At 38.3% G+C, this 25,805-nt stretch overlaps 1 protein-coding gene across 8 annotated transcripts in view; it reads left to right on the forward strand.

The window, feature by feature from the left end:
• The window catches only part of NFIB (nuclear factor I B), a 241,001-nt gene that overhangs the window by 178,785 nt on the left and 36,411 nt on the right, over positions 1-25,805 (forward strand). For all 8 annotated transcript variants that reach the window (XM_062208243.1, XM_062208245.1, XM_062208244.1 and 5 more), the window contains exons 6-7: positions 163-281; positions 24,492-24,626. In XM_062208243.1, coding sequence (XP_062064227.1) covers positions 163-281; positions 24,492-24,626 — 254 coding nt within the window. The remainder of the gene's footprint in view (positions 1-162; positions 282-24,491; positions 24,627-25,805) is intronic.

A 25,805-nucleotide genomic window follows, 5' to 3' on the forward strand; every position in this document is an offset into this window, starting at 1 on the left:
TAAACCACTGGAGTAATTTGCTATTCCTGTTGATATTTTGAATACTTGGAATGATTCTGAGATACTGTTAACTTCTTTTGTATAGATATTTCCGCTCTCAAGTCAAATGCTACACATCTCCCCAGAAATCCCAGTAATATAACTATTGTCATATTTTAACAGCAAAAGACCCAAAACTATATCCATAGATGAAAATATGGAACCAAGTCCTACAGGAGACTTTTACCCCTCTCCAAATTCACCAGCTGCTGGAAGTCGAACATGGCATGAAAGAGATCAAGGTGAGTAATAAGGAGATTCTTCCAGGACCTCAAAGTAAAAGGTCGGCCCTTTTCTTAAGTTTTATTTATCCCCAATTCCATAATTGAACCAGCGTGGTGTAAGGGAAGGAGAGATCCTTTTTACCCCTCTTAGTTCTTTGACTGGATCTAAGAACCCAGTTACTGTAAGAGCTGATTCACAAGACAGGGGTACCCAAGTTTTGTTAGTTTTACCTGCACATGGAGATCTTCATATGAGAATGAAGCGCAAAGAAATGACCAAAGCAGATGCTTATATACATTTTGGACAAAACAAGAAATCCATGAAGAAATGAAAGGACAAGTGGGTCTCCAGCATAGGGTGGTAAATTCTAAGGATGTTGTGAACAGATATGTGGGATATAGAAGCTAGTGGAAGGTATGGTTACTTCTTTATTCGGTTCATTGCAACCCGACTTCCTGGTCTCTGGTGATCAAGCTGTTTTCTGGCCGTGAAATGTGAAGAATAAAAGAACCTTTATGGCTTAGTGCTTATAGGAAAAGACAGGCCAGACGGCCCTTTCTGAAGTTCTGAAGTTCTGCAAGTAATTTCAGCTTGAAATAATCAATTTGTGAATTTGGTATATCTTGAAATGGCATGTCCTTAGCTCGTTCAGTGGATTATATTCATGGAGTGATTTCAGTAAAAGCACGCCATTCCCAACTTCCTTCCTCAAGTCAGCCCTTGGCTGTGATTTTGTGTCTTCCCCTGGCCCCACCCTCTGCCCGCTCACTTCCTCACTAGTTAAGATCTCAACGTGTCAAAGGAAAGCCACCTTCCAGGTCCGCTTTCTCCATGAAGATTTTTCACTACTCTTCATACCCTAGGGTACTTGCTATAAAAACTCTGAGCAGCCAAAAAAGGGGTTTTGAATAAGGAATTGACTTTGGCTAAAAGGGCTAAGCCAAGATTGCTCAACATACTCCAGAGCTCCTTTGTTCCACTTTTTTTTAAAATGCAGATTTGTTTTAAAGGACACTTTTCAAAAACGTTTTTATTCTGCTGATACAAAACCTTATTTGCACACATGTGCACATACCAACAGACATTGCAGGTTTTCTGTTTCCATGCTTTCTAGTCTTCCTCTGATTGTGAGAAAGAAGAATAGGTATATATGGTGGGCCATATTAAAATGAACAACAACAAAAAAAAAAGAGTAAGTCTGAGTCCATAGAACCAAATAATATCTATTTCTTAAAGTTATATCTCTCCCTCAAAGCTTCCATAGAAGTGAGTCGTATTTTATCTAGAAAACGTAACCAGATTGACTCCGTTCCCAGCACTCTCAGGACAAATCAGAATTCCCTCAGAGGACTGACAGGCCTGGCCTCCCTCCACTGCTGCCGCAGCCAGTGCTGTTCTGCTGCTCCAGGCTGGCACTGCAGCCCACAGCTTGGAAATGCAATACCCAGGACCATCCTCTCTGCAATGCTCTTCTAACTCCCCATCTAGAAAATCCTTCAATTGAGGAATTTCAAGCTAAATTAGGCCTTCCTGTTTTTATTTCTTGACACCCATGATTGTTCCTTCATTGTCCTCACAATATGTAACTCATTTATTTAGGGAATTAATTGTTTAAATCTGTCTCCACCGCGAGGGCACAGACCTCTGATTCATCCGTTACTATAATCAGCACCCAACACAACACTTGATGCACAGTAGTGGCAAAACAAATATTTGTTGGATAAATTAGCCATTGATAAACAGAACCCAGTCCTGTTAGTGAGGACAAGAAATAATAGAGACTTTTACCAGGGTTGCAGAAGTGAGAATAAAAACAAAACCCTCAACCCTTTATATTTTATTGCTTGTTTTATATTTTATTGTCAGTTTATTCCAAAGCCGTGTTTTCCCTGTCAAAGATTATTCTGGAAAGGCTTCTACTGGTAATAATAACAACACTGTGAACGTGTGGGAATGGATGTATTGTCAGAAGTGTAGGTATCCTTTATCATAGAGAGTGTCACTTTACTAAGAATTGATTCCTCTTGCAGCCTGTTGAATAAAGCTGATCTCAAATCAAATTATAAAACATTTTTGAAAAGTAGAAGGGAAACTGTCATTCTTTCTCTTTGTAAAACTGTTATATTGTCTCCGTAATTTTCTATTGTCAAGATGGCTAGAATTATTGGGGAAGTCTGCAACTGCATATTATATTGAGAGTAAGAAAGGATGTTCCATTCTCTAGTATGCCTAAGAAAAACTCTGTCACTTTCATTCTGAATATCCTGAAGACTTTGTAATTCACATAATAAGCCATTGTGGAAAGAAGACTTCAACTACAATGGGAAAATGAGGGCAGTACAGTACTATCTTTATAAATTTGCTAAGCCCAATGCAGTCCTTTTGTTCTTAGAAAATTGCCCTTTTTTTAAATTTGAAAAACAAAATGCCCCATGATTGCTCTTGCCCATCTTCAAGTGTTCTTTACCTGCACCTACCTGTCAGGAGGGATCTCTGGAGAGCATATATTGCGTGCCACTCCTGTATTTGTGATGGCTTTGACAGGTGTAATACTTATTTCTGCACTAACTGTTACTAAGTAACTCCTTCTAGGTTGATCACAATATGCTTATGTTTATAGATGGCAAAAATGTGTATAACTACTCTTTTTTAAAGATTTATTTTTTTTATTTGAAAGGCAGAGTTACAGAGAGAGAAAGGGAGAAGCAGAGAGAGAGAGAGAGAGAGATCTTCCATCTGCTGGTTCACTCCCTAGATGGCCGCATTGGCCATTTAGTCAAAATCATAAAATAAATCTAAATTCATATAATGATGTTTTGTAGTTGGTAGTTATTTAATGAAAAATGCTTAAACATAATTGATTGTATATTTGTCTTTTGAAAACACAAAATAGTTAACATTTATCATAAAAATTATAATTTATAATTTTACAAAATATAGGCATAGGCCGGCGCCGTGGCTCAACAGGCTAATCCTACGCCTCGCAGCGCCGGCACACTGGGTTCTAGTCCCACTCGGGGCGCCGGATTCTGTCCCAGTTGCTCTTCTTCCAGTCCAGCTCTCTGGTATGGCCCAGGAGTGCAGTGGAGGATGGCCCAAGTGCTTGGGCCCTGCACCCCATGAGAGACCAGGAGAAGCACCTGACTCCTGCCTTCAGATCAGCGCAGTGCGTTGGCTGCAGCGCGCCGGCCGCAGCAGCCATTGGAGGGTGAACCAACGGCAAAGGAAGACCTTTCTCTCTGTCTCTCTTTCTCTCACTGTCCACTCTGTCCAAAAAAAAAAAAAATATATAAATATATAGGCATAAAAATTTTTAAACACTATTGAATAGTGCTAAACACTTAATTGGGGCTATGTAATTTGCTTGAATTTCTTCTGATGAGTAGTGAAATAAATTATTTTTAGTTTATGTTCTTTTACACATAAAGAAGGAAAGAAAAAGGAAAATAGCATTGTATCAACAAGGGGCTAGAGAGCAACTGCTCAGTCCTTCTTAAATTTTAGAATGTATTTCCTTTCTTTGTCTCTCGTATGAGTCCCCTGGTCCTAAACTTCTGAGTGCTTCCACCTAAATTAAAATTTTTCTTTTTTAAATTCTATTTTCCATAATTTAAGAATTTTAATTATTAAATGAACAGAATCAATAGAATGAATTTCAGCCTGTCAATTTGCAGGTTGAAAATTTCTTTTATTCCAATATTTACTCCACAAAAAATTCCATTGAGATACTATCTGTCTTAAGTTTTTTTCTGAGTTGTATTAGATTTAATTCCTAGATAATGTACTTCTCTTGAAATGGTTAGAGTAATCCTTTGTAACTACTGATTTAAAAGGAAAAACAAAAGATGGGACATGGTTTTTTTTCTCCTCTTATTCAAGTTACTTTTGTGAGACTAAATTCAGTTTTATTTCGTTGATCAGCAGTTTAATAGACAAATTATATGTTTGACATTTGGAATAATTCTTTATCAAAGTTACTTTGCCATTGCCATTCTAGTGGTCATTCATTCATCTAAGTATGATTGTAGAACTCCTAGAACATTATTTAACAGATGTTTAGTGACCAAAATACAGTAATGCAGCTGGGGATTTCTTTTTTTTTTTTTTTTTTAAGATTTATTTATTTACTTGAAAGTCAGAGTTACACAGAGAGAGAAGGCGAGGCAAAGAGAGAGAGAGAGAGGTCTTCCATCCACTGAGCTGCGCCGATCCGAAGCCAGAAGCCAGGAGTTCTTCCAGGTCTCCCACACTGGTGCAGGGGCCCAAGTACTTGAGTACCCTGCTGCTTTCCCAGGCCATGGTAGAGAGCTAGATCGGAAGTGGAGCAGCCGGGACTGCAGGCAGTGGCTTTACCCACTATGCCACAGCACCAGCCAGCTGGAGATTTTTAAATGAAAAATCTAATAGCTTCTTCATCTGATGTGTATTTAAACAATTTATAGTCTTAGATAAAATGTAACTTCAAAGACTTAATATGCAATAAAATTTTATTGATTTCTGCACATTTAGAATTTGAGATAATTTGGCTCAAGTAATATTTCTCAAATCCCTATTATATGCAAAAATTTTTGTAGACATTGAGTACACAAATATAGATAAACCAAGTTTCTAGCACTTGACCTGCTGAACAGAAAAATAATTTTTGGCTATTAAGAAAAAGGGACTTCACAGAAAATAAGTAATATAAGCCGGATTATGAGGAGGCTGCCTCTAAGGCTCTGAGATAACTTATTTTTAAGCACAAATGAGACATAAAACTTTAAATAAAATAATTGACATATTAGTAAAAACTTGTAATACTTGCTATATTGGTATGTGATTATAATTTTAACAGTAGTTTAAAAAACTAAACTGGGATCTCAAATAAACAATAATTAGGTACTGTGTTCTGGTTGCTGTAGTTACTAGAAAATAAAGCACTATTTTCGAAAAAAAAATTATAATTGAGGCTGATGTTGTGGCATAATAAGTAAAGCTGCCATCTGCAATGCTGGCATCCCATAATGGGTGCTGGTTCGGTTTATGTCCCAGCTGCTCCTCTTCTGAACCAGCCCCTTGCTAATGTCCTGGGAAAAGCAGTGGAAGATGGCCCAAGTGTTTGGGCCCCTGCACCCAAATGAGAGACCCAGATGAAGCTCCTGGCCTGGCCTAGCCCTGGTCATTGTGGCCATCTGGAGAGTGAACCAGCAGATGGAAGATCTGTCCCTCCCTCTCTGTAACTCTTTCAAACAAGTAAATCCATCTTTAAAAGAATAAATAAATAAAAATTAAAAAATATATAGTTGTATAAATAAGTTTCTACAGCAAGTCTTTCTGAGGCTTTAATGTATTTCTAACTCACAAAGATTTATTTGTGATAATTTCACAAATATTCTAGTTAGTAAGATAGCCTTAGATATACTAAATTTCAATTTGCACTTTATAGACTTCTGTTGGATAGCAAATGAATTAAGCCAAAGGGCCCAAGGGAACACTGGGGACTAGAGAGTAATAGTGCCCATTTAGTATCATGAGCTTAATCAGGAAATAAATAACAGTAAATAGGAATGTGGCAGCATGCTGACAGAACCAGAATCAGAGACCAGCCTTTCTTAATGTGAACCTAAGGCTTGTCAATAGATGTGCTAGATATAAGAATTGTCAGCTAATTTTGGACTCTTTTAACAAAAAATTAATTATTTTTATTCATGAATGAATATGTAGGATGTTTAATATAACACTGTGTCTATGAACATTCAGGAGTGGTTATTGGCTGGACATGTTTGTCAAGTTTCTAACTTCAGAACCTTTTATTTCCATCAAGGAATCCATAGGGAGTATTAGTCCTAGGTTCAAACTTTGAAAAACAGTGCTGTAGCCCAAACTGAAGTCTGACAAATGATGTAATTTCGAGATTTCTCAATAGTGGTGAGAGCTGAGTGAATAAGCAGTGTTCATAAATGGTTGAATATCTACTATCTGGGAATGATTAACATTTAGTGAAGTCTTAAAAAATGGCAGGGCACACAGCTTCATAACTTTACTGGAAGAACTTTAAGCTCCCTTTGGGGACCAGATAGAACACCAACAATTCCTTACATTCCTGGTGTTTGTATCACAAGGATTAAATAGCAAATGTTCAAATATCAAATTTTTGAACCAGAAAAAAAATAAAAGAGAGATACAAGTGCTTTTGATGGATAAATGTGAGGAAGATCTGGTTTACATTTAATATTTAAGCACAATTTTTAAGTTCCTTTGTCTAGCTTCTTATGGAAAAGAACACAAGTCAAGAGCCATAAGTGAATCTCCATGCACTATAATGACGTTGGGAAGAAAACTTCAGAGACATTTCCATCGTAGTATATTTTATTCTCATTAACTACACAGCCACAGTTGAAGGCTCATAACATGAGCATCTCCAAGATATAAAAGAAAATAACAAATTATTGGTGAAGGCTTTTGCCAGAATTCCTCACATTGCATACCAGTTGACAAATATTTGTCTTCCTTTCATGAGTTCTAAGAGTAGCATTTTGGATGGGGCAAATGTGTATATATTCTAGAAAGGCTGGAACTGATTGTCATGGGAAAGTTGTATGCATACTTCTGTGCTCTGGAGCCTTCATGATTTGAAAATAGAGCATATTGCAGAAATTCCACAGTAGAAAATTAATTTGAAAAACAACTTTCTGTTTAATACCGAGCTTCTAGATTGATGGAACCTAACTTAAAATAGGGAAAGTGGCAAACTCATAGGACACAGGATCATAGTGTGCCATACAATGTTCTTGGCATAACAAACAGTTTTATTACAAATCCTTATACACGCTGATTTCATGTTTGGTTTATTTTGGAGCAGTCTGGAAAGCCAATGTCTTTTGAGTAAATAGACTAAAAATCTCACATACAATAAGAAATTGATTTTTCAGGTACAGATAAAAGATTATGAGAACACTTGGTGAGACATAATTCATGCTTTTTATGTTATACCTAAATAGCCCAAGGATCAGAAAGCCTGCCTTGCCCAGAGTACTCAGCTAATTAGTGATGGGGGATCTAGTCTTCTTTTTTGAATACTTTCTTTTTCTTTTACTGTCATTCTACAACCTGCTTAGAAAATCAGTGTGTATACTTAGCTATGTAGGGATAAATGCAGTAGGAGAATCTAGACCCGGCTTCTCAAGTTTGGGTAGACAGACAGTCTTCCTGTGTAGCTAGCTGCACTTAGAATTCAACTAGACCTTGTAGAATTACAATGGTAGAAAAAAGGTGAATTTATGGGTTTTTAAAGATCTGAAAGAATAGTCAAAGTTTTGAAATGCTAAAATATATATCTTTAAAAAAATCCAACCTCAATATTAATGTCAGAGTAAAACATTTTTGCCCCCCTCAAAAAAACCTGGAGGTATGAGGGCTTTTGATGGATAAATATGAAGAAGAGCTGATTTGAAATGAAAGTTCAAGCACAATTTTCCAGGGAGCTGGATTGGAAGCAGAGGACGGGACTTGCACCAGCACTGCAGAGAGCAGCTTAACCTGCTGGGCCGCAGGGCTGGCTCCAATATAAACTAATATCCATGTGCAAATTCCCCAGAGTATCTTAAAGTTTGTTTTGTTTGAATCAGGATCTAAACATGGTCTGTATATATTTATTGTTTCAGCTTCTATTCTTCTATATTTATTATCCTCTTCCTTTTCTGTGTCATTTATTTATGAGGAAAGAACATAAATTTTAAAAATATGTTCAGCAAATACATGTAAGTGAGGAAACCAAGATTCACTGCCATTTGTGGCTTTTAGTGAGCACCTACTGTCTATCAGATGCTGAGCTAGGTCCACATGTATTTTGCTTTTAAGTATTACTAAGACCCTTTCTTTTTTTTTTAATTTTTTTTTTTTTTACTTTTTGACAGGCAGAGTGGACAGTGAGAGAGAGAGAGAGAGACAGAGAGAAAGGTCTTCCTTTTGTCGTTGGTTCACCCTCCAATGGCCGCTGCGGCTGGCGCGCTGCAGCTGGCGCACTGCGCTGATCCGATGGCAAGGGCCAGGTGCTTCTCCTGGTCTTCCATGGGGTGCAGGGCCCAAGCACTTGGGCCATCCTCCACTGCACTCCCAGGCCACAGCAGAGAGCTGGCCTGGAAGAGGGGCAACCGGGACAGAATCCGGCACCCCGACTGGGACTAGAACCCGGTGTGCCGGCACCGCTGGGCGGAGGATTAGCCTGTTGAGCCACGGCGCTGGCCACTAAGACCCTTTCTCACAGTTTATTAAATTGATCATGACAGTGTATAAGAAACTTGACATAGAGACATAGAGCACATGGATAACAAGTAGCAGAGGCAGATGGGAGCCCCTGTCTGTCTAGCCAAAGAAGCCCATGCTCTCATTATTACTGCATAGAATGCCTCACAAATAAGTCATCATAATGTTATGTTTATGGCTTTGCAAAATAATTATGAAGTCTCTATTATAGTTTTCTTTTTCTTAATGCATGAAACTTCAGTACTGATAAATACCCATAATTTTGTAGTGGTTCATGGGCTCCTCAGAGATCTGTGAGTGCAGTCCTTGGACTGAACTCAGGTTGAGAATTCATTGTACAATGAGATAGTGTTAATCAATAATCCTAATGTCCAGAATGCCATTAGTAGAGATGTGTGATGTATACCCAATTTACAATGAACTATACATGTCAAAATATAAAAATTAAATATATAGTTATTGCCATGTATATTTATTGTTTTAGTCATTTTGCCTTTTATCCAGAGCACTATACTTTTGATCAGGAAACTCTTAAATTCTGGTGTGCCTTTGACAAATCACGTAATTTAGTGAACCTTGAGTTTTCCCTTCTATGAAATAACAAAACTGTGTACTGAATTTCCTTCAAGTCCCAGCACTTTTTATTTTAAATCAACTAGAGTCAAAGAATCTGAAGATCTTCAGGACAGATTGAACATTCCTCATTCAAAAATCTGAAACTTTTTGAATGCTGAAAAATGCGAAATTAAATTCCATACCTGACCTCACATAATCATTCACAGTCAAGTGTGTCTTGCAGGTGCAGTGGAGATATTGTATAGAATTACTTTCAGACAATGTGTGTAAGATGTGTATGAAAAGCAAGTGACTTTCTTTTTTGATTTATTTACTTGAAAGAGTTACACAGAGAGGAGGAGAGGCAGAGAGAGAGAGAGGGAGAGGTCTTCCCTCCGCTGGTTCACTCCCCAGATGGCTGCATCAGCTGGAGCTGCGCCAATCCAAAGCCAGGAGCCAGGAGCTTCCTCCGGGTCTCCCTTGCAGGTGCAGGGGTCCAAGGGCTTAGGCCATCTTCCACTGCCTTCCCAAGCCATAGCAGAGAACTGGATCAGAAGTGGAGCAGCCGGGTCTTGAACCAGCACCCACATGGGGTGCTGGCACTGCAGGCGGTGGCTTTACTTGCTACACCACAGCACCAGCCCCAAACAAGTGACTTTCACACTTAAGACTTGAGAGTCTCATCCCCAAGATATCTCATCGTATAAATGCAAACATACCAAAATCTGAAGTCTGAGACCCTTCTACTCAGAGTAATTTTGGATGAAATATGCCAAATGTGTACTTCAACCTGTAAGCTTTCATTAACGTGGATCTTTTTGAGAACTCAAAATTTTTTCTGTTTCTGAAATTACTTTTTGTGTGCTTTCTTTAAACATTCAGATTGAATAACAATAATTGGACTGTGTATGTGCCTAGAGGCCTTGTACCTGAGGAATGCACAGTTTTCACAAATACATGTCTTGTCCTGCACCATTCTGGTTCAACAAATGATTGACAGAGATTGAGTTATTATAACAGAACCTTGTTATGGGATCAGTGTCTCCTACTTTGAAAACAAATGACTCAGCCAGACGGCAACATTTATTTTCTCTAAATGACTAGGGATGTAGCAATAGGAGACCATTATCCTGTGACAATATTCTGTTTCATTGACATTATCTCGCAAATGTAATTGGTCCATTACTAAATAGAGGTTTTGTTACTGATCAATTTCACGTGATTTCTAAAACCATTAGGATAATAAATATGCCATCACGGTAATTTCATTGACAGAATGTTCTTTTTTTCTTCATTTACATTTGTTACAGGAAGAAAATACAGTTTTAGGTTGAACTTAAAAACACTACAATTTATGACAATTTTTGCCTACTTTTCCATTAAGAGAAATAAACTATTATACAGAGGCATCATATTTGCATTGAGCTGCTGAACTGGTGACCTTAAAATTTTGTGATTTTTTTTTTTCCCTGTCTCACTAACCCACATCAAATCATAATTGCTCCCAAGCAATTAGTTTACCACCTCAGTCTAATGATTTTATTTGAAATAAGTTCCAGATCATTTCTAGGACTTTCCTGTAAATTCACTAAAGTAACACATCAGTTAAATCAACCCTAACCATTACCAGCATGGATAATAACAGCATTAGTAGCAACTGAAACCTTGAGATGTCTTGTAGCATAAATGTTTCTAAATGCATGGCTTTTCCCCAAATGTTCTCCTCTAAAAACTCATCTGTAATCTTGTTAAATTAGAACTCTTCCAGTATCTTTCTGACTTTTACAGTTAAGGTTACGGTATTGATTTTATTTTATAGTCCATGGCTTTCAGATGCTTAACACTAATCAGCCTCCATAGCCAAGAAGTTTTCCCCTGAGGCATGGTGAATAGCAGCTATTTACCTAGGCCAGTGTTTAATAAGCTACTAAAATATACTTAAAATCCTGCATCATAGTTCGGTGTTCTCCCCCTTTCAATTAGGCTTACTAACGTTACTCAAGACACTTTATCTTTGTCTGCTTGTTAAAATGAAATTGCTGATGGACAGAAGCATTTTGAAATGTTTTTAAAAAGCATTTTCATTTATTCAGTAGTCATTCTTTTAGTACTGTTCTTCATTATTCAAAGGATTTTTTTAAAAAAATGTCTCAAGAAGGTGTTCCTGAGCTTCAAAGAAGTTTGAGCTCTAACTTTTGTGTTGGGTGTAGGTGTAGCCTGGAGACTTTTTTTTTTTAATAGAGATGTGATAAAATAGGGACTTGTGGTAACCTGCTACTTACTGTATCTTGGGTTGAAATATATAGCGAGAGACTTAACTATCACAAAATGTTAACTTGCTGAAGAATATAGTAATATTTTCAACTGCAATTAAATAACTGAATAAATAACTCAGTGATCTAAGCAAGAATTTTACTCATATAACTCATATAAGACTATCATACTTTCTCCTTTTAAAAAGAGTTGATTTTATTTTCAAAAGTTGAAAGATCAGGCCGGTGCCACGGCTCAATAGGCTAATTCTCCGCCTGTGGCGCCGGCTCCCCGGGTTCTAGTCCCGGTTGCTGCTCTTCCAGGCCAGCTCTCTGCTGTGGCCCAGGAGTGCAGCAGAGGATGGCCCAAGTGCTTGTGCCCTGCACCCGCATTGGAGACCAGGAGAAGCACCTGACTCCTGGCTTTGGATCAGTGCGGTGCGCCGGCCACAGTGGCCATAGTGGGGTGAACCAACTGAAAAGGAAGACCTTTCTGTCTGTCTCTCTCTCACTGTCCACTCTGCCTGTCAAAAAAAAAAAAAAAAAAAAAGTTGAAAGATCAGTTGAAAATGGCATCTTACCTCCTTAACATGGTTTGCCATTTTCCCCAGAGTTATTTTAGAACATGATAAATATAAATATGTATCTATAAGGAGATAGTTTCTTTTTAAAAAAAAATTATGTATTGGGGCCAGCACTGTGGTATAGCTGGTTAAGCTGCTGCCTGCAGCACTTGCATTCCATTTGGGCATGGGTTTGAGTCCTGTCTGATCCACTTCTGATCCTGCTTCCTGCTAATGTGCCTGGGAAGGTAGTGGAGGATAGCCCAAGTTCTTGGGTTCCTGCACCCAAATGGAAGGCCTGGATGTAGCTCCTGGATCCTGGCTTTAATCTGGCCCAACCCTGGCTGTTGTGGCCATTTAGGGAGTGAACCAGAAAATGGAAGACTTCTCTTTGCCTCTGCTGCTCTCCCTCTCTGTAACTCCGCCTTTCAAATAAATAAATAAATCTTTAAGGAAAAGATTTATTTGTTTACTTGAAAGCATTAGAGAGTGAGAAGGAGATGCACACACACACACACACAATGAGAGAGAGAGAGCGAGCAAAGGAGTTTTCATCTACTGCTTTACCTTCCTGTTGGTTGCAGTGGCCACAGGGACCACAGGCTTCTTCCTGGTCTCCCACATGGGTGGCAGGGGCCCAGATATTTGGGCCATCTTCCCCTGAATTTCCCAGGCCATAAGCAGAGAGCTGGATCGGAAGTGGAGCAGCTGGGACACGAACCAGCACCCACATGGGATGTAAGCATCCCAGGTTGTGGCTTTACCCACTACGCCACAATGCTGGCCCCAGGAGATAGCTTCTTAATGTGGCAGCTAATTACTTTTTGAATCATCTGGCATCATCTTCAAACTACTGTAGTGGGATTAGGTCCATATGTCTTGTCATAACATTCAGAGCTTTTTGTTAATTTGGAGTGTGTGGGAAGGACTTATTCGCATTTGCCACACAATCAAAATTTTATATCTAGAAGAGGCCTCAGAAACAGATATTCAAATATTCTCTTTTCTTCACTCTATTTTTCACAAATCACATTGTTTTATCTTTATCCAGCTAAACTGCAAGAGTTAGATTCAAGCATTTCATTTTAAATTTTTGCAACATCTAACACCTAAGACCAAGAGGAAGTATTTTCTTACTGTGTAATGTTGGGTGTATAACAAAACCAATATTGTCAACCCAAGTTGGAAATTAGTTATTATATTCTCATTTTACTCCAAAAATGTGTTTTTATAATAAAAGCAATAATTATTTATAGGTAATTTAGAAAAATATGCTGTCACTCCTATTAATATTTGACTGTATAATGTACTAGTCTGTTTTCTCCTATATTTTTCTCTGTATTTTCTGTGTTCTCTATTTTTATGATATAATTTGCTTAACAGATTTCAACATTTTACCGTATTCATTTCATAGGTAGATATATATACTTACACATACTTAGTATTTTTCTTGAAAACAGGCATATTAATATCACATAATGTAGGATTCATGACAATGATCATAAAGTAAGGAGAGAATTATGTAGATATATTATATTATTTTATAGATGGCATAATTCAGTGAAGACAATATTTATAACTATATACCAAATAATAAGACACTGACAAGTTTTTTATTCTTGCTCTATAAATATTAAGTCAGCATATGAAAGATGTACTGTATTCTCATGTTTATTGCAGCCCAGTTCACAATAGCCAAGATGCGGAATCAACCTAGATATCCATCAGCTGATGACTGGATAGAGAAAAAAAATATATATATATGTATATATGTATATATATGTATATATACATGATGGAATATTACTTAGCCATAAAAATAATGAAATAGTGACATTTGCACATACATAAAAAAAGAGATGGAATTGGAAGTCATTATGGTATGTGAAATAAGCCAAAGCAAGACATGTATCACATGTTTTCTCTCATATATATATATTCTATATATATATATATTCTATTTCTTTTTTTTTTCTTTTAAAGACCCCAGGGCTTGGGGAGCTGGAAGGGGAGAGAGGCCCCACGAGCTCCACCGCCAGCCCCAACGGGAACCCTGGCTCCCGCCTGCGCCGCCTTGGTGATCCAGGGTCTCGTTCACTGCTTGTATTTTTTTTTTAATTATTATTATTTTTTTTTTTTGACAGGCAGAGTGGATAGTGAGAGAGACAGAGAGAAAGGTCTTCCTTTTTGCCATTGGTTCACCCTCCAATGGCTGCCGCGGCCAGTGCATCGCGCTGATCCGAAGCCAGGAGCTAGGCGCTTATCCTGGTCTCCCATGCGGGTGCAGGGCCCACGGACTTGGGCCATCCTCCACTGCCTTCCCGGGCCATAGCAGAGAGCTGGCCTGGAAGAGGGGCAACCGGGATAGAGTCCGGTGCCCCAACCGGGACTAGAACCCAGTGTGCCGGCGCCACGAGGCAGAGGATTAGCCTGTTAAGCCACGGCGCCGGCCTATTCTATTTCAATATGTATATTTTTGCACTAAATTGAGCTTGCCTGATATATTGTATTTTGTAAATAAGTATCTTTTTCGGGGCCGGCGCCATGGCTCACTTGGTTGATCTTCCACCTGTGGCACCGGCATCCCACATGGGCACCGGGTTCTAGTCCTGGTTGCCCCTCTTCCAGTCCAGCTCTCTGCTGTGGCCCGGGAGTGCAGTGGAGGATGGCCCAAGTGCTTGGGCCCTGCACCCGCATGGGAGACCAGGAGGAAGCACCTGGCTCCTGGCTTCAGATTGGTGCAGCACCTGCCATGGTGGCCATTTGGGGGGGGTGAACCAATGGAAGGAAGACCTTTCTCTCTGTCTCTCTCTGTCTATAACTCTACCTGTCAAATAAAAAAAAAAAGTACCTTTTCCATCCTTCACTTCTAATGGTATTTTTAAAAATATTTATTTATTTGAGAGGTAGAGTTACAGAGAGAGAGAGAGAGAGAGAAAGAGAGAGAGAAAGGTCTTCCTTCTGCTCATTTGCTTCCCAAATGGCCACAATGGCCGGAACTGTATCAATCTGAAGCCAGGAGCTAGCAGCTTCTTCCAGGACTCCCACATGCATGCAGGGGCCCAAGAACTTGGGCCATCTTCCACTGCTTCACCAGGCCATAGCAGAGAACTGGATCTGAAGAGGAGCAGCCAGGACTAGAACTGGCACCCATATAGGATGCTGGTGCTGCAGGTGGAGGATTAACCTACTGTGCCACAGCGCTGGCCCCACTAATGGTATTTTTACCATGTCATTGCATTTCCATTTTATATTGACTGCATAAAATGCTACCCATTGGCAATGCTATAAATTTTTAGGTATCTATTTTTTCCATGGATGTTTACATCATTTCTGAGTTTTTCTGTTACAAATAAAGATATGGTGAGCATCATTGAATATAACTCTTTATGTTTAAGCTGGTTAATTCATTCTGGGCTAGTTCTTTTCACTGTTCCCAGTTTGTATCATACTGCCTGTCACCAAGTAGAAACTCAGAGAAATTTTATGAAAGGAATATGTCTTATTGTAGAAGCAATGCATGAGATCTTGTGTCCACTTCTAAATCTTATGGTAAATAGTGGTTTGGAATTTAGAAAGGCCTCACCAGTTTACCTTCCCATTAGCAGTACATGAGCGGCTTCTCCACCGTCATACCTGTGGTACTCTAAGTGCAGCACCTGCTCTGTACACTATTGTGAAGCATGTTTTCTGAAATGTATCTGTAGGACAGCCTGGATGGCCATTTGCACTTCATTTAAACCCTCAAGGATTACACCATATCCTTATTCCCCATGGGCCATGATATCTCCATTTTACTGGAAAATAAATGAGCAACTGAGATGGTACCTGAGAGACAGCACAGAGCTTTGCTTAGTCTAATTGATCTTTTTCCTCCAGAATGCACTCCCCCACCATAAATGCTTTACCTTTAGGTAAAAGGTACTAGAGTAAGAACAGGTGTCATTTTCCATAAGGAGTAATAGAAATAAATAGATCAAAGCTTTGGGCTGGGATGTGAGTAATAGAGATGAGATGCTACCTCACTATGGCCTTAATGATTGTGTTATTTTACATAACATTCATACTACTGTAAATAAGCTGTAAGTTTTCCTCTCCTTTTAACATTATTTACCCCATGGCCCACCCAGGAAGAGAAACCAGGGCCTGTCAGCATTCCATTGGCAGAACCTCATCTCTGCCTTCTTGTCCTCAGGGCACCGGGACCAAGTTGCTCCCCTGCCTGTGGACTCTGGATTTGTGGCCTGAAGTAAAAAAAATAGCAGATCTCAGCTCCAGAATTCTTCCATACTTTTGATAGTGTAGCCTCTTATTTATTTCAAAAAAATCATTACTACTTTAAGCAGTTCATTTCCCCCCATGTTGTCTTGCAGTTTCTACGTAATATTTTAATGCAAGGCAGACATGCTCCCACTCAGCTAATGCTCATTTTTCACGTTCACACTGTGTGTTGCTTGAACGAGTTTCCGTGGGGTCACAATGACCTGTGCCTTTGGTCTCTGAAGAGATTTTCAATGGCCAGAGAGTGTAACATTACAGTACCTTTCAAAATCTGTAAAAATCTAAAACCCATTAAAAAGTAAGAGAGAGAGAGAAGAAAGGAGGACGCAAGGAATGAAGGAAGGGAGGGAGGGAGAGAGGGAACCTGGAAAACTATGAGGGGATATCAACTTAATAAGATTTGTCAGTATCATATAATCTTGTCAAATCCCAGTTCTTGGGCTCTCTGCATGCCGTATGTTCCCATGCATGCACATTCCTTCTCTGGCCTGTGTCGTAGGCAGAGGGTCGAGGTTAATAGAAGTCTCATAGCTGGCAGGCACCAGCACCGCAGCTCAATAGGCTAATCCTCCACCTGTGGCGCCAGCACACCAGGTTCTAGTCCCAGTCAGGACGCCGGATTCTGTCCCGGTTGCCCCTCTTCCAGTCCAGCTCTCTGCTGTGGCCTGGGAGTGCAGTGGAGAATGGTCCAAGTGCTTGGGCCCTGCACCCCATAGGAAACCAGGATAAGCGCCTGGCTCTTGCCTTCAGATCGGCGCGGCGGCCATTGGAGGGTGAACCAACAGCAAAAAAGGAAGACCTTTCTCTCTGTCTCTCTCTCACTGTCCACTCTGCCTGTCAAAAAAAAAAAAAAAAAAAAAAAAGAAGAAGAAGAAGAAGTCTCATAGCTGTTGTCATTGCACCTTGAATTTTCTTCTCCACCATAATAAAGGGAAAAAAGAAAGAAATAAGAAAAGTTACTGGAAAATATTCAGCAGCTTGATTCCAAAAAAAAAAAATAAGCAAGTAAATAAAGGAGATATTTCTAACAATGATTATAACTCTTTAAGCACCTAGCAATAAAACTTATTTTACTGGAAAGGAAGAGAAACCAACAAATGGTGGCTTATATCTAAAAGGTTCATTTAGCTATGTCTACAAGTATAGCAGGTAAATAAGGAGAACAATTTGGGCATATTTAAAAGAATTGGACATTTCAACCATTTTGGTGCAATTTGTTTGTTAACCAGATGGAAATGTATTTTTCTTAATCATAAGACTGGCACTGTTAATATATTTTAATTTAATGTTATGGTATGATGAAAATAATAGCCTTCAGAAGTTCAGTATTTCTTGTGTACTCTTAAATAATTAATTTGAAATGGTTATAAATCATGTGTTATTAGAGAGAAGAATAGGAATTTTTTTAAAAGGGTAATGTTTTTTTCATAGGCTATAGAAATATGATTTGTAGGCTGAATCTACTCACCTTATTGGAAAAACTAACATATTGCTCTAGTATATGTGAAAAAGGAGCAGGTGTCCCAGGCAGGCAGGTGTGAAGGTGGCTGTTTGAGCTTGCCCTAGATCACTAGTTGACTTCAGTGCATTTCTACTAACAGGTGGCTAACTGATTGGAGTGCCATGTGACATTTATCCCAGGAGCGGCTTGGATGACAGGCTGCTGCAGACTGAAGAAGGGGTCTTTGCTTTGATGAAGGAATTGCCAAAACTCATGTCTCATTAGTGTTTCCTAAGGTTCTTTGGAAGTGAACAACAGTTTAATTAAGGGCTGACGCAAACACGTTTCTGCACACTTTCCCTGCAGCATTTTATCACATTAGAATTGATCAAAATTGTTGCCTTGGGCTGACTTGAACAGATATACATCTGGAGCACCATTTGTGCAAGCTGCCGGAGCGTCGAGTACATACGCTGCGCTTCTCAGTGACTCTTCCTTTGTAGATGAAATTACCTTGTTGGGAGATGAGTTGATCTAACTCTTTATTTGCTTAAGCTTTTATCTCGTTGAAGTGATGCTGTGACATGCATGACACATCACAGCTTAGGATGTCTGCATGTTACAGTGCTCCTCAAAATTATAGTGTGGCTTGTAAAAATTATATAACTTGATTTTGCAAAATGATTGTTGAAGTATATGCTTAAGTCTAAATGAACCAAGTTCTATCAGTTAGCCTACTTGAACTTTTTCTGATGTGGTGATCTTTTATTATGTATTTAACTACACAATTCATTTCTAAAACCATAGCTAACTGTCAAATTATAAATCTAAACACAGGCAGGGGTAGACACTGAAGAATAACACCATCAATGTGCAGCTTCTTAAAAATATTAGTTTCTCTAATCTTAAGAATAACCTTTTCTACAATTTGATATGAAGATCATTCAAAATGTTTGTGGAAAATGGAATCCAAGGGTAAATTTATCTTATTACAATTTTTTTTGAAGTCCATGCATAGTGGTTTCATGATACACTTCTTTGAAGCACCATTCTATTATTCCAATTGCAATTATTTAATGGCATTTTGTCTTTAGTGTCTGCTCTGTCTGGTGCACTGTAAGCAACCGAGGACAGGCCACAGGTTATCTTATTTATCATCTTGAACCTTGTGTGGGGCCATGCCCCTTGTACTTGTTAGGAATTCGGTGATTGGTTTTGTTTTCTCTCTTTGCTTTACCTTTAATTCTTGCTTTCTACTTCTTTCTTTGCATTCAGCTCAGTAGGTCTTGTCTGGTGATATCTGTTCACAGAACATGCCTTTTAAGGTATACTGGCTATGGGTAGTCCACTTATCTTCCATTACTAGTTATCACTCCACAGTATAGACTCTCACATGCGAGATTCTAAAGTAAGCTTCCTAGACACCCTGCCTACCTTCTCCCTTTACTCTCACTCCATGTTAGATTACTTTCCCATTATTTTCCCAAGTGCATGATGTTCTAATCTCCACATATCTTTGTCTGTGATAAAATCATCTTTTGTAGGAGGTAAGATATTTGTTCACTTTTGAAAAAAGTTATACAAGGACAGGCATTTAGTCTAGTGGTTAAATTCCTACTAGTGTAGACCCTGGGTGACAGCAGTGATGGCTCAAGTAACTGGGTTCCCTTCCATGCAAATGGGAGATGTGGTTGAATTTCTGGTGCCTGGCTTCAGACTCGGTTGATGGCCATTGTGGGAACTGGTGGAGACAACTAGCAGAAAGGAGTGTTCTCTGTAATTAATAACAGTTTTTAAATATAAGCATTGCAAAAAACAAATGAAAAAAATCAAGTAACAAAAGATTCAAACACAAGATCATTAATGAAATCTAGACCTAAAAACTTCCCAGGAGAAGAAAATATGTTTGTTCAATGGATAAAATATCATTTGACAGGTGGAATAAGCAAGTAAAAAAACCATAATGTTCTAGCATAAGTGGTCATCAATTGCAAAAAATGACAGAATTAGAAATAAGTTCCTCCTGTCCCCCTTCCATGGTGGCCATAAGCAAGTTAGTTTAACTAAAATAGAAATAAAATGGAACGATGGGGTCAAATTATATAGATGTGTGGTGCCATGGTAGATCTTCACCTGAGAATGATTGCTGGAGGGATATAATTCCAACAACTTTTATAATGAGCCATAGTGAGAGGACCTGGAGAAAACTTGAAAGGAGAGTCTTGATTCATCCAGTTACAAGGGGAAAGAGCCTAGTGGAAGCTAGAACTGAAAATTACATACGGTTTGGAAAGTCTTTCCCTCCTGCTATTGATTCATTTGCAATTGTTCTTTCCTGAATTAAACTTAATTTTTTTTTTTACTGATTTCAAGCCCTCATGGGTTTTGCTTCTTTGTCATCATCCACCAGCAGTTCCTGCCTGCCTCCCATCAATAGAAATTTCAGCTGATTTTTTTTTTTTACCATCCCACTTCTCTCTTCAGCATCTTTATTTTATTCATTAATCAACTTATGCATTGTTATATTTATATGTTGTTAATTAACTTGTTATGCATTTATGCATTATTCAACTTATAGTCAACTTAAACTTCCTATGTATTATTCTTCCTGCTTAAGAAACAGTAGATTGTGAAAAGGAAGACATTTGTTTTTCTTCACAGAAATGTGATTTAAAATCGTCTCGTTTCTATAGCCATTCCTCAAACATTATTTTTCTGTAGCATGTGAGTGCATTAAAAATAGAAATGATATCATCCTTCAGTTTGGCATGAAGTCTATTAGACTGCAGACATTCAAAATAAAATTAAAATCCAAACAATACTAGTTTGGCTCATGGTTACCACTTAAGAGATATAAACTCTACCTTTACTTGTCCCAGATAATTGACCTTTCCTTCCTCCTGCAGTTCACTGAATTTTTTTTTTTAATTTGAGAGAGTATTCACTCAAATTCACTCAAAGACTCATGTATCCCTAATGCTTAGGATAGGGCCTTCTGCATGCTATACGGCAGTATATGTTTATCAATTAATGGCGCTGAAATAATTTCATTTAGTGGGAAAACAAAGACAATTAAGCCTACATCTTAATTTTACCATTCTTTACCTGTTTCTAAGGCACATCCTTTCAGTTTGGCCTATGAATCTTCCCATTTTATTTTTGTTATTATAAGTTACTTTTATTGTTTGCCAACACAGTCTGTAGTCCCTTTCACAAGTTGAACACTGATAATTTTTATTGTTTCTGTTGTGTTGACCTCTGTAGACCTCTGGGTGTTCGGAACATGAAGGTGCCATCATTATTATTAGATGCATGCTTAAAAGAGAACCAGAATAATAAAAGACTCAAAGTAATTACACAATAAAGCCAAGTGAATCATTTTGGCTAAGAAAATGCAAAGTGTCATTTCTTAAAAATCACGTAATCGCCTCTAGAATTTCTATACAACACCCTTGATTTATGTGCCTTTCATAAAAAAAAGAGACTCATGTGAATTTTTCTGGGATTAATGGAAAATTCTAATATAGTTATGGTGGTTGTAGTTGCCATAATTGATCCTCTTCTCCAAAAAGGGCATAACTAGAATGACACTATTCCACTTTCAAGCTCTGATCACGTTCAGTTGTTTTGAAATGCTATATCGTTTTTGCTGTATTATGTATACTGTGGAGTTTTTAAAAATTGATTTACTCAGGTTCATTTTATATGAAATTCATATTTAAGCACAGGCAAAGTATTAGAGTGTAAATAGAAAGTTACCAGTTTCTTTTTCTAAGAGGTAATTGTAAATTAAAAAACTAGAATAGAAAATTATTTCATCATCTGTACCATGAGGAGTGGAAGAGGTCTTTTTTCCCCACTTCTCACAATGTATATGTCTATGATTTAACCTCCAGTAGGCAAAAACCATATTTGTAGTTTCATCTTTTAAAACTGTCTGGCTGTTAAGAGAAATTAAGTATTATTTTAGGTATTTTAAAGATAGCTGAAATGAGATTCCTTTGTCTAATTTTCAACTTTAGTTTAAAAATTTTCTTTTTTTGTGGTGGCATTAATTGCTGTGATTTCATGAAAAATTCTTTTGTTTTTACTTTTTGAGAAAAATGCAAAGAAATAATTTTCTGACTCATCAATGTTCTGATAGGTTAGTATAGCCAGTTAGTCACAAATTGTAGCTTGACATTTTTTTGTAGACCATGCTGACTACTGTCTTTAATCCATTCTTTAAGTACCAGAATACTGGAAACACATATTTAGTTCCATTAGATGGCTTTACCAGAGCCTAGGCAATCTTTAAAATGGTAAAATATAATAATAGCTAGTATGTTATGTTAACATCGCTGTGTCTTCTTGTCATTTAAAAAATTTCTAGTTAAAAATACAAAATGTACATATTTTATGTGATATGATTTTTTTAAAGATTTATTTATTTATTTGAAAGTCAGAGTTACACAGAGAGAAGGAGAGGCAGAGAGAGAGCGAGAGCGAGAGGGAAAGAGAGAGAAAGAGGTCCTCCATCCAGTGGTTCACTTCCCAGTTGGCCGCAATGGCTGGAGCTGTGTGGATCAGAAGCCAGGGGCCAGGAGCTTCTTTTAGGTCTCTTATGCGGGTGCAGGGGCCTGAGGACTTGAGCCATCTTCTACTGCTTTCCCAGGCCATAGCAGAGAGCTGGATCGGAAGTGGAGCAGCCAGAACTCAAACCAGCGCTCATATGAGATGCTGGCGCTGCAGGCAGTGGCTTTACCTACTACACCACAGTGCCAGCCCCAGATTTTGTTGTTTTCATAAAGTTTGTTTTTAGAAATGCATGAAATATGTTGAGGTGAAATTGCACAGGATCTGGGATTTTCTTCAAAGCAAGATAAGGGGAGGAAATATAGATGGGAATAAAGATGAAATAAGTTTCCTATGAGCTGATAATTGCTAAAGGTGGGTGATGGGTATATGAGAATCAATTACTGCTCTGTGTCCTTGTGTATATATTTAAAATCTTTGATAATAAAAATATAAATTTTATCACTCATCATTTTTACAACAGTTGCTATAAATTTACAAACTCCCACAAAAATTTCTCATGGTGTTAAAACCAAGACACATCTCTTCTACCAGATTTCCTCCTAATTTCTCTGGTCCAAATAACTACTTGTTGTAATCTGTTAGTCACCTAAGATGATGACCTTCTACTTCAGTTACTGATTTGATTGGGTCAATTCCATTTAATTACCTATTGCCTTAGCTCTGTCCCTACTCTAATTTAAAGCTCTCAGGATTTATCTTTTGACAATATTAAATATTTATGGAATGAATGAATGAATGAAGCTCCACATACTTCTCCTTTTGTAATTTGTAATTCTTTTCTACTTGTTCATATCCCCTCACTTTATTTTTTCTTTTAATTTTTACTGGTTTTATGCATCTGAAAGAGGGAGAGAGAATGTGTGTGAGTAAGAGAAAACTGCCATCACTGGTTTGTTCCTCAACAGTGAGGGTTGGGTCAGGTCTAAACCAGAAGCCTGGATCTCAATCCAGTTTCCCATGTGTGTGGCAGAGACTCCACCACTTGAGCCATTACCTGCTGCCACCAGGGTACACATGAGCAGGAACCTGAACTCTAGAGTGGGAAGTCAAACCCTGGTACTCCGATAGGGGATGCAGGTGTCCCAAGCAAAGTTTTGTCTGCTGCACTAAACACCTGCCCCAAGATTTCAGGTTTCATAGTAGGGAAAAGTGAGTCCAGTTCACCGTTGGGCATCACTAGTGTGATATCTGACGTAAATTGGGTCTTCAGTAAATATTTATGGAATGAATGTATTAGTCAACCTATCTACTTAAAGCACCCACCGTGATTTTCTCTCCACTTTGGCTAATCCATTCTCCATTTAGTTTCTGGGGGGATTGCCCTACACTATAGTTGTAATCCTGTTTTGCTCACACACAGTGTTTCTCCCATCAAGATAAACATTCAGGATTTGTACCAGAAGTCTCTGGCCATTCATTCTTATTTGCTTCCCCTCTTCATCTCTGTCCTTTACCGCTGTACGCTTGTACTTGCAATATGTGCATATTCTATGCCCCTCTTTTTGTGAACACTTCCTTTCTGGGGATGTTGTACCCATCCACCTTTGGAAAACAATGTCACTTTGGGACGCCTTCCTTAACATGGGGAGGCAGATTTGATCAGTGTATTGCACACAGAGGCAGCGAATGTCACAATGTCCCTGCTGTCAACACACTTTCTGTCTCTTGACTGTCGACAATTATTTTCTTCTTCACTGATAGTGAGCATCCCTAGAGCCGGGATTTTTATTTTTCTTAACCATCTTCACTTTACCTGGCAAATAGAGAAACCAGTAAATATTTGCCAGATGAGCAAATTTTAAGGAATGTACTTTTTGCTAAACAAGTGAATGAGTTTTCCACAAAGGATGTAAAATCAATGATATACTTACCAGCACACCCAAAGGTTGTTTTTCACATTTGCACCAAGTTGTCCTCTGTGTTTGCAGTGAGGTTGAAGGGTCAAAAGACAAGCACCTGAATCTCATAAATCATGTAAATGAAAATCCAGGTAAAGAACACCTTTATGTGAACCAAGGGACTAAAGAAAACATGATGCGTGGGTTTTCAGAAGTTTAAGATGTATGTGTAACAGGCATGATTCAGACAATGCTTTCCAAGTAGGCTTCAATGACCTTCAACGGAGCTTGCTTCTGACGGAGCTGTTTCAAAGCTCCAACGTGGCTGAGGCTTTGAGCATCAGGAGAGATTTTCTCCACGAGCCAAAGCCCAGACATCCTGAAAGGTTGGAAAATGAGATCTTGGATGATGCTGAAATGACCCGTGTAGTGTTGGAAGGTTGTGTAACCTGGGTTTTTCTCTCTTCCTTTGAAGATATGTCTTCTCCGACTACTATGAAGAAGCCTGAAAAGCCATTGTTCAGCTCTGCATCTCCACAGGATTCTTCCCCAAGACTGAGCACTTTCCCCCAGCACCATCATCCCGGAATACCTGGAGTTGCACACAGTGGTGAGGAGTTTCAAGCATAGAGGAGAGTCTCCTTTCTTGTCTGCAGGGCCCAGCCCTCTAGGGAGGGAGCAGAAGTTTGTGTCTATGGTGACCATATTTTCTCAACCAAAAAGGGGAAGGTCATAGTATGATTAAATATTTTTTTCTTATTAATCTATAAGAAGAAATGTTCAAAGCCATACAACTAAATTCTATTTATGTATGTATTTTTGAATTGCCTTTGTTGGACAGATGATCATCACAAAACTTAGGAAATAAAGGATCCAACGTTATTTTAACAGTAGTTTCTGGACTGGTCCTAATGTGATAGATTTTACTAAGGAAGAGCTGGAATGTCCAGTATGTTGTTAAGTTCAGACTATTTCCCAAAGGCATTAAGATATATGGACACTATTTCCATAGAGGTTATTTTCTAGACACAAATCTGTATTTACTTATTTGGTAATGAAGTTCATCAGAAAATAAAAGAGGCACTGTACCAATAGCTTTATACAAAGTGCCTTGAAGAAGTTCATGGAAAATGTGTGTTATGAAACAACTATGCATGAATTTTGAAATTTTTGCATCAAAATAAACTTATCTTCTAATGCTATTTTCCATGAACTTTTGAAGTTCATCTTCAAATCCTTTGGGCTAATACATTTGATACGATGTCTAGTATCAATTTAAATAAAGCAAAGAATTCAATATTCTACATTTGCACTTTCACCAGCAAAAAAATTAAATCATCTTTAAAAATTAAAAATGAGATATAATAATCATAAATATTGTATGATTTCTACCTATTTATTATTGTTATGTCCTAAGGAGACTGAATTCTACATGGAAAAATTTTTGTGTATTAATGTTTATAGTAATAAACCTTATTGCTTTAAGTCTATCATCAGGCAGTTACATATTCTTCAAACTAAATGTTCCTTTTAAAAGAGCTTATTTATTTATCCAAATGGCAGAGTTACAGAGAGATCTTCTATCCCTTGGTTTACTACCCAAATGACACAGTGGCTACAGCTGGGCTAGTCCCCAAGGCAGGAACCAGGAGCTTCTTCTGGATCTCCCACATGGGTGGTAGGGGCCCAAGTACTTCTACCGCTTTCCCAGACACATCAGCAGGGAGCTGAATTAGAAGTGGAGCAGCTGGGACTTGAACCAGCACCCATAGGGAATGCTAGCCTCGCA

This window comes from Lepus europaeus, chromosome 12, assembly GCF_033115175.1.
Source record: "Lepus europaeus isolate LE1 chromosome 12, mLepTim1.pri, whole genome shotgun sequence".
NCBI classification, from domain to species: domain Eukaryota; kingdom Metazoa; phylum Chordata; class Mammalia; order Lagomorpha; family Leporidae; genus Lepus; species Lepus europaeus.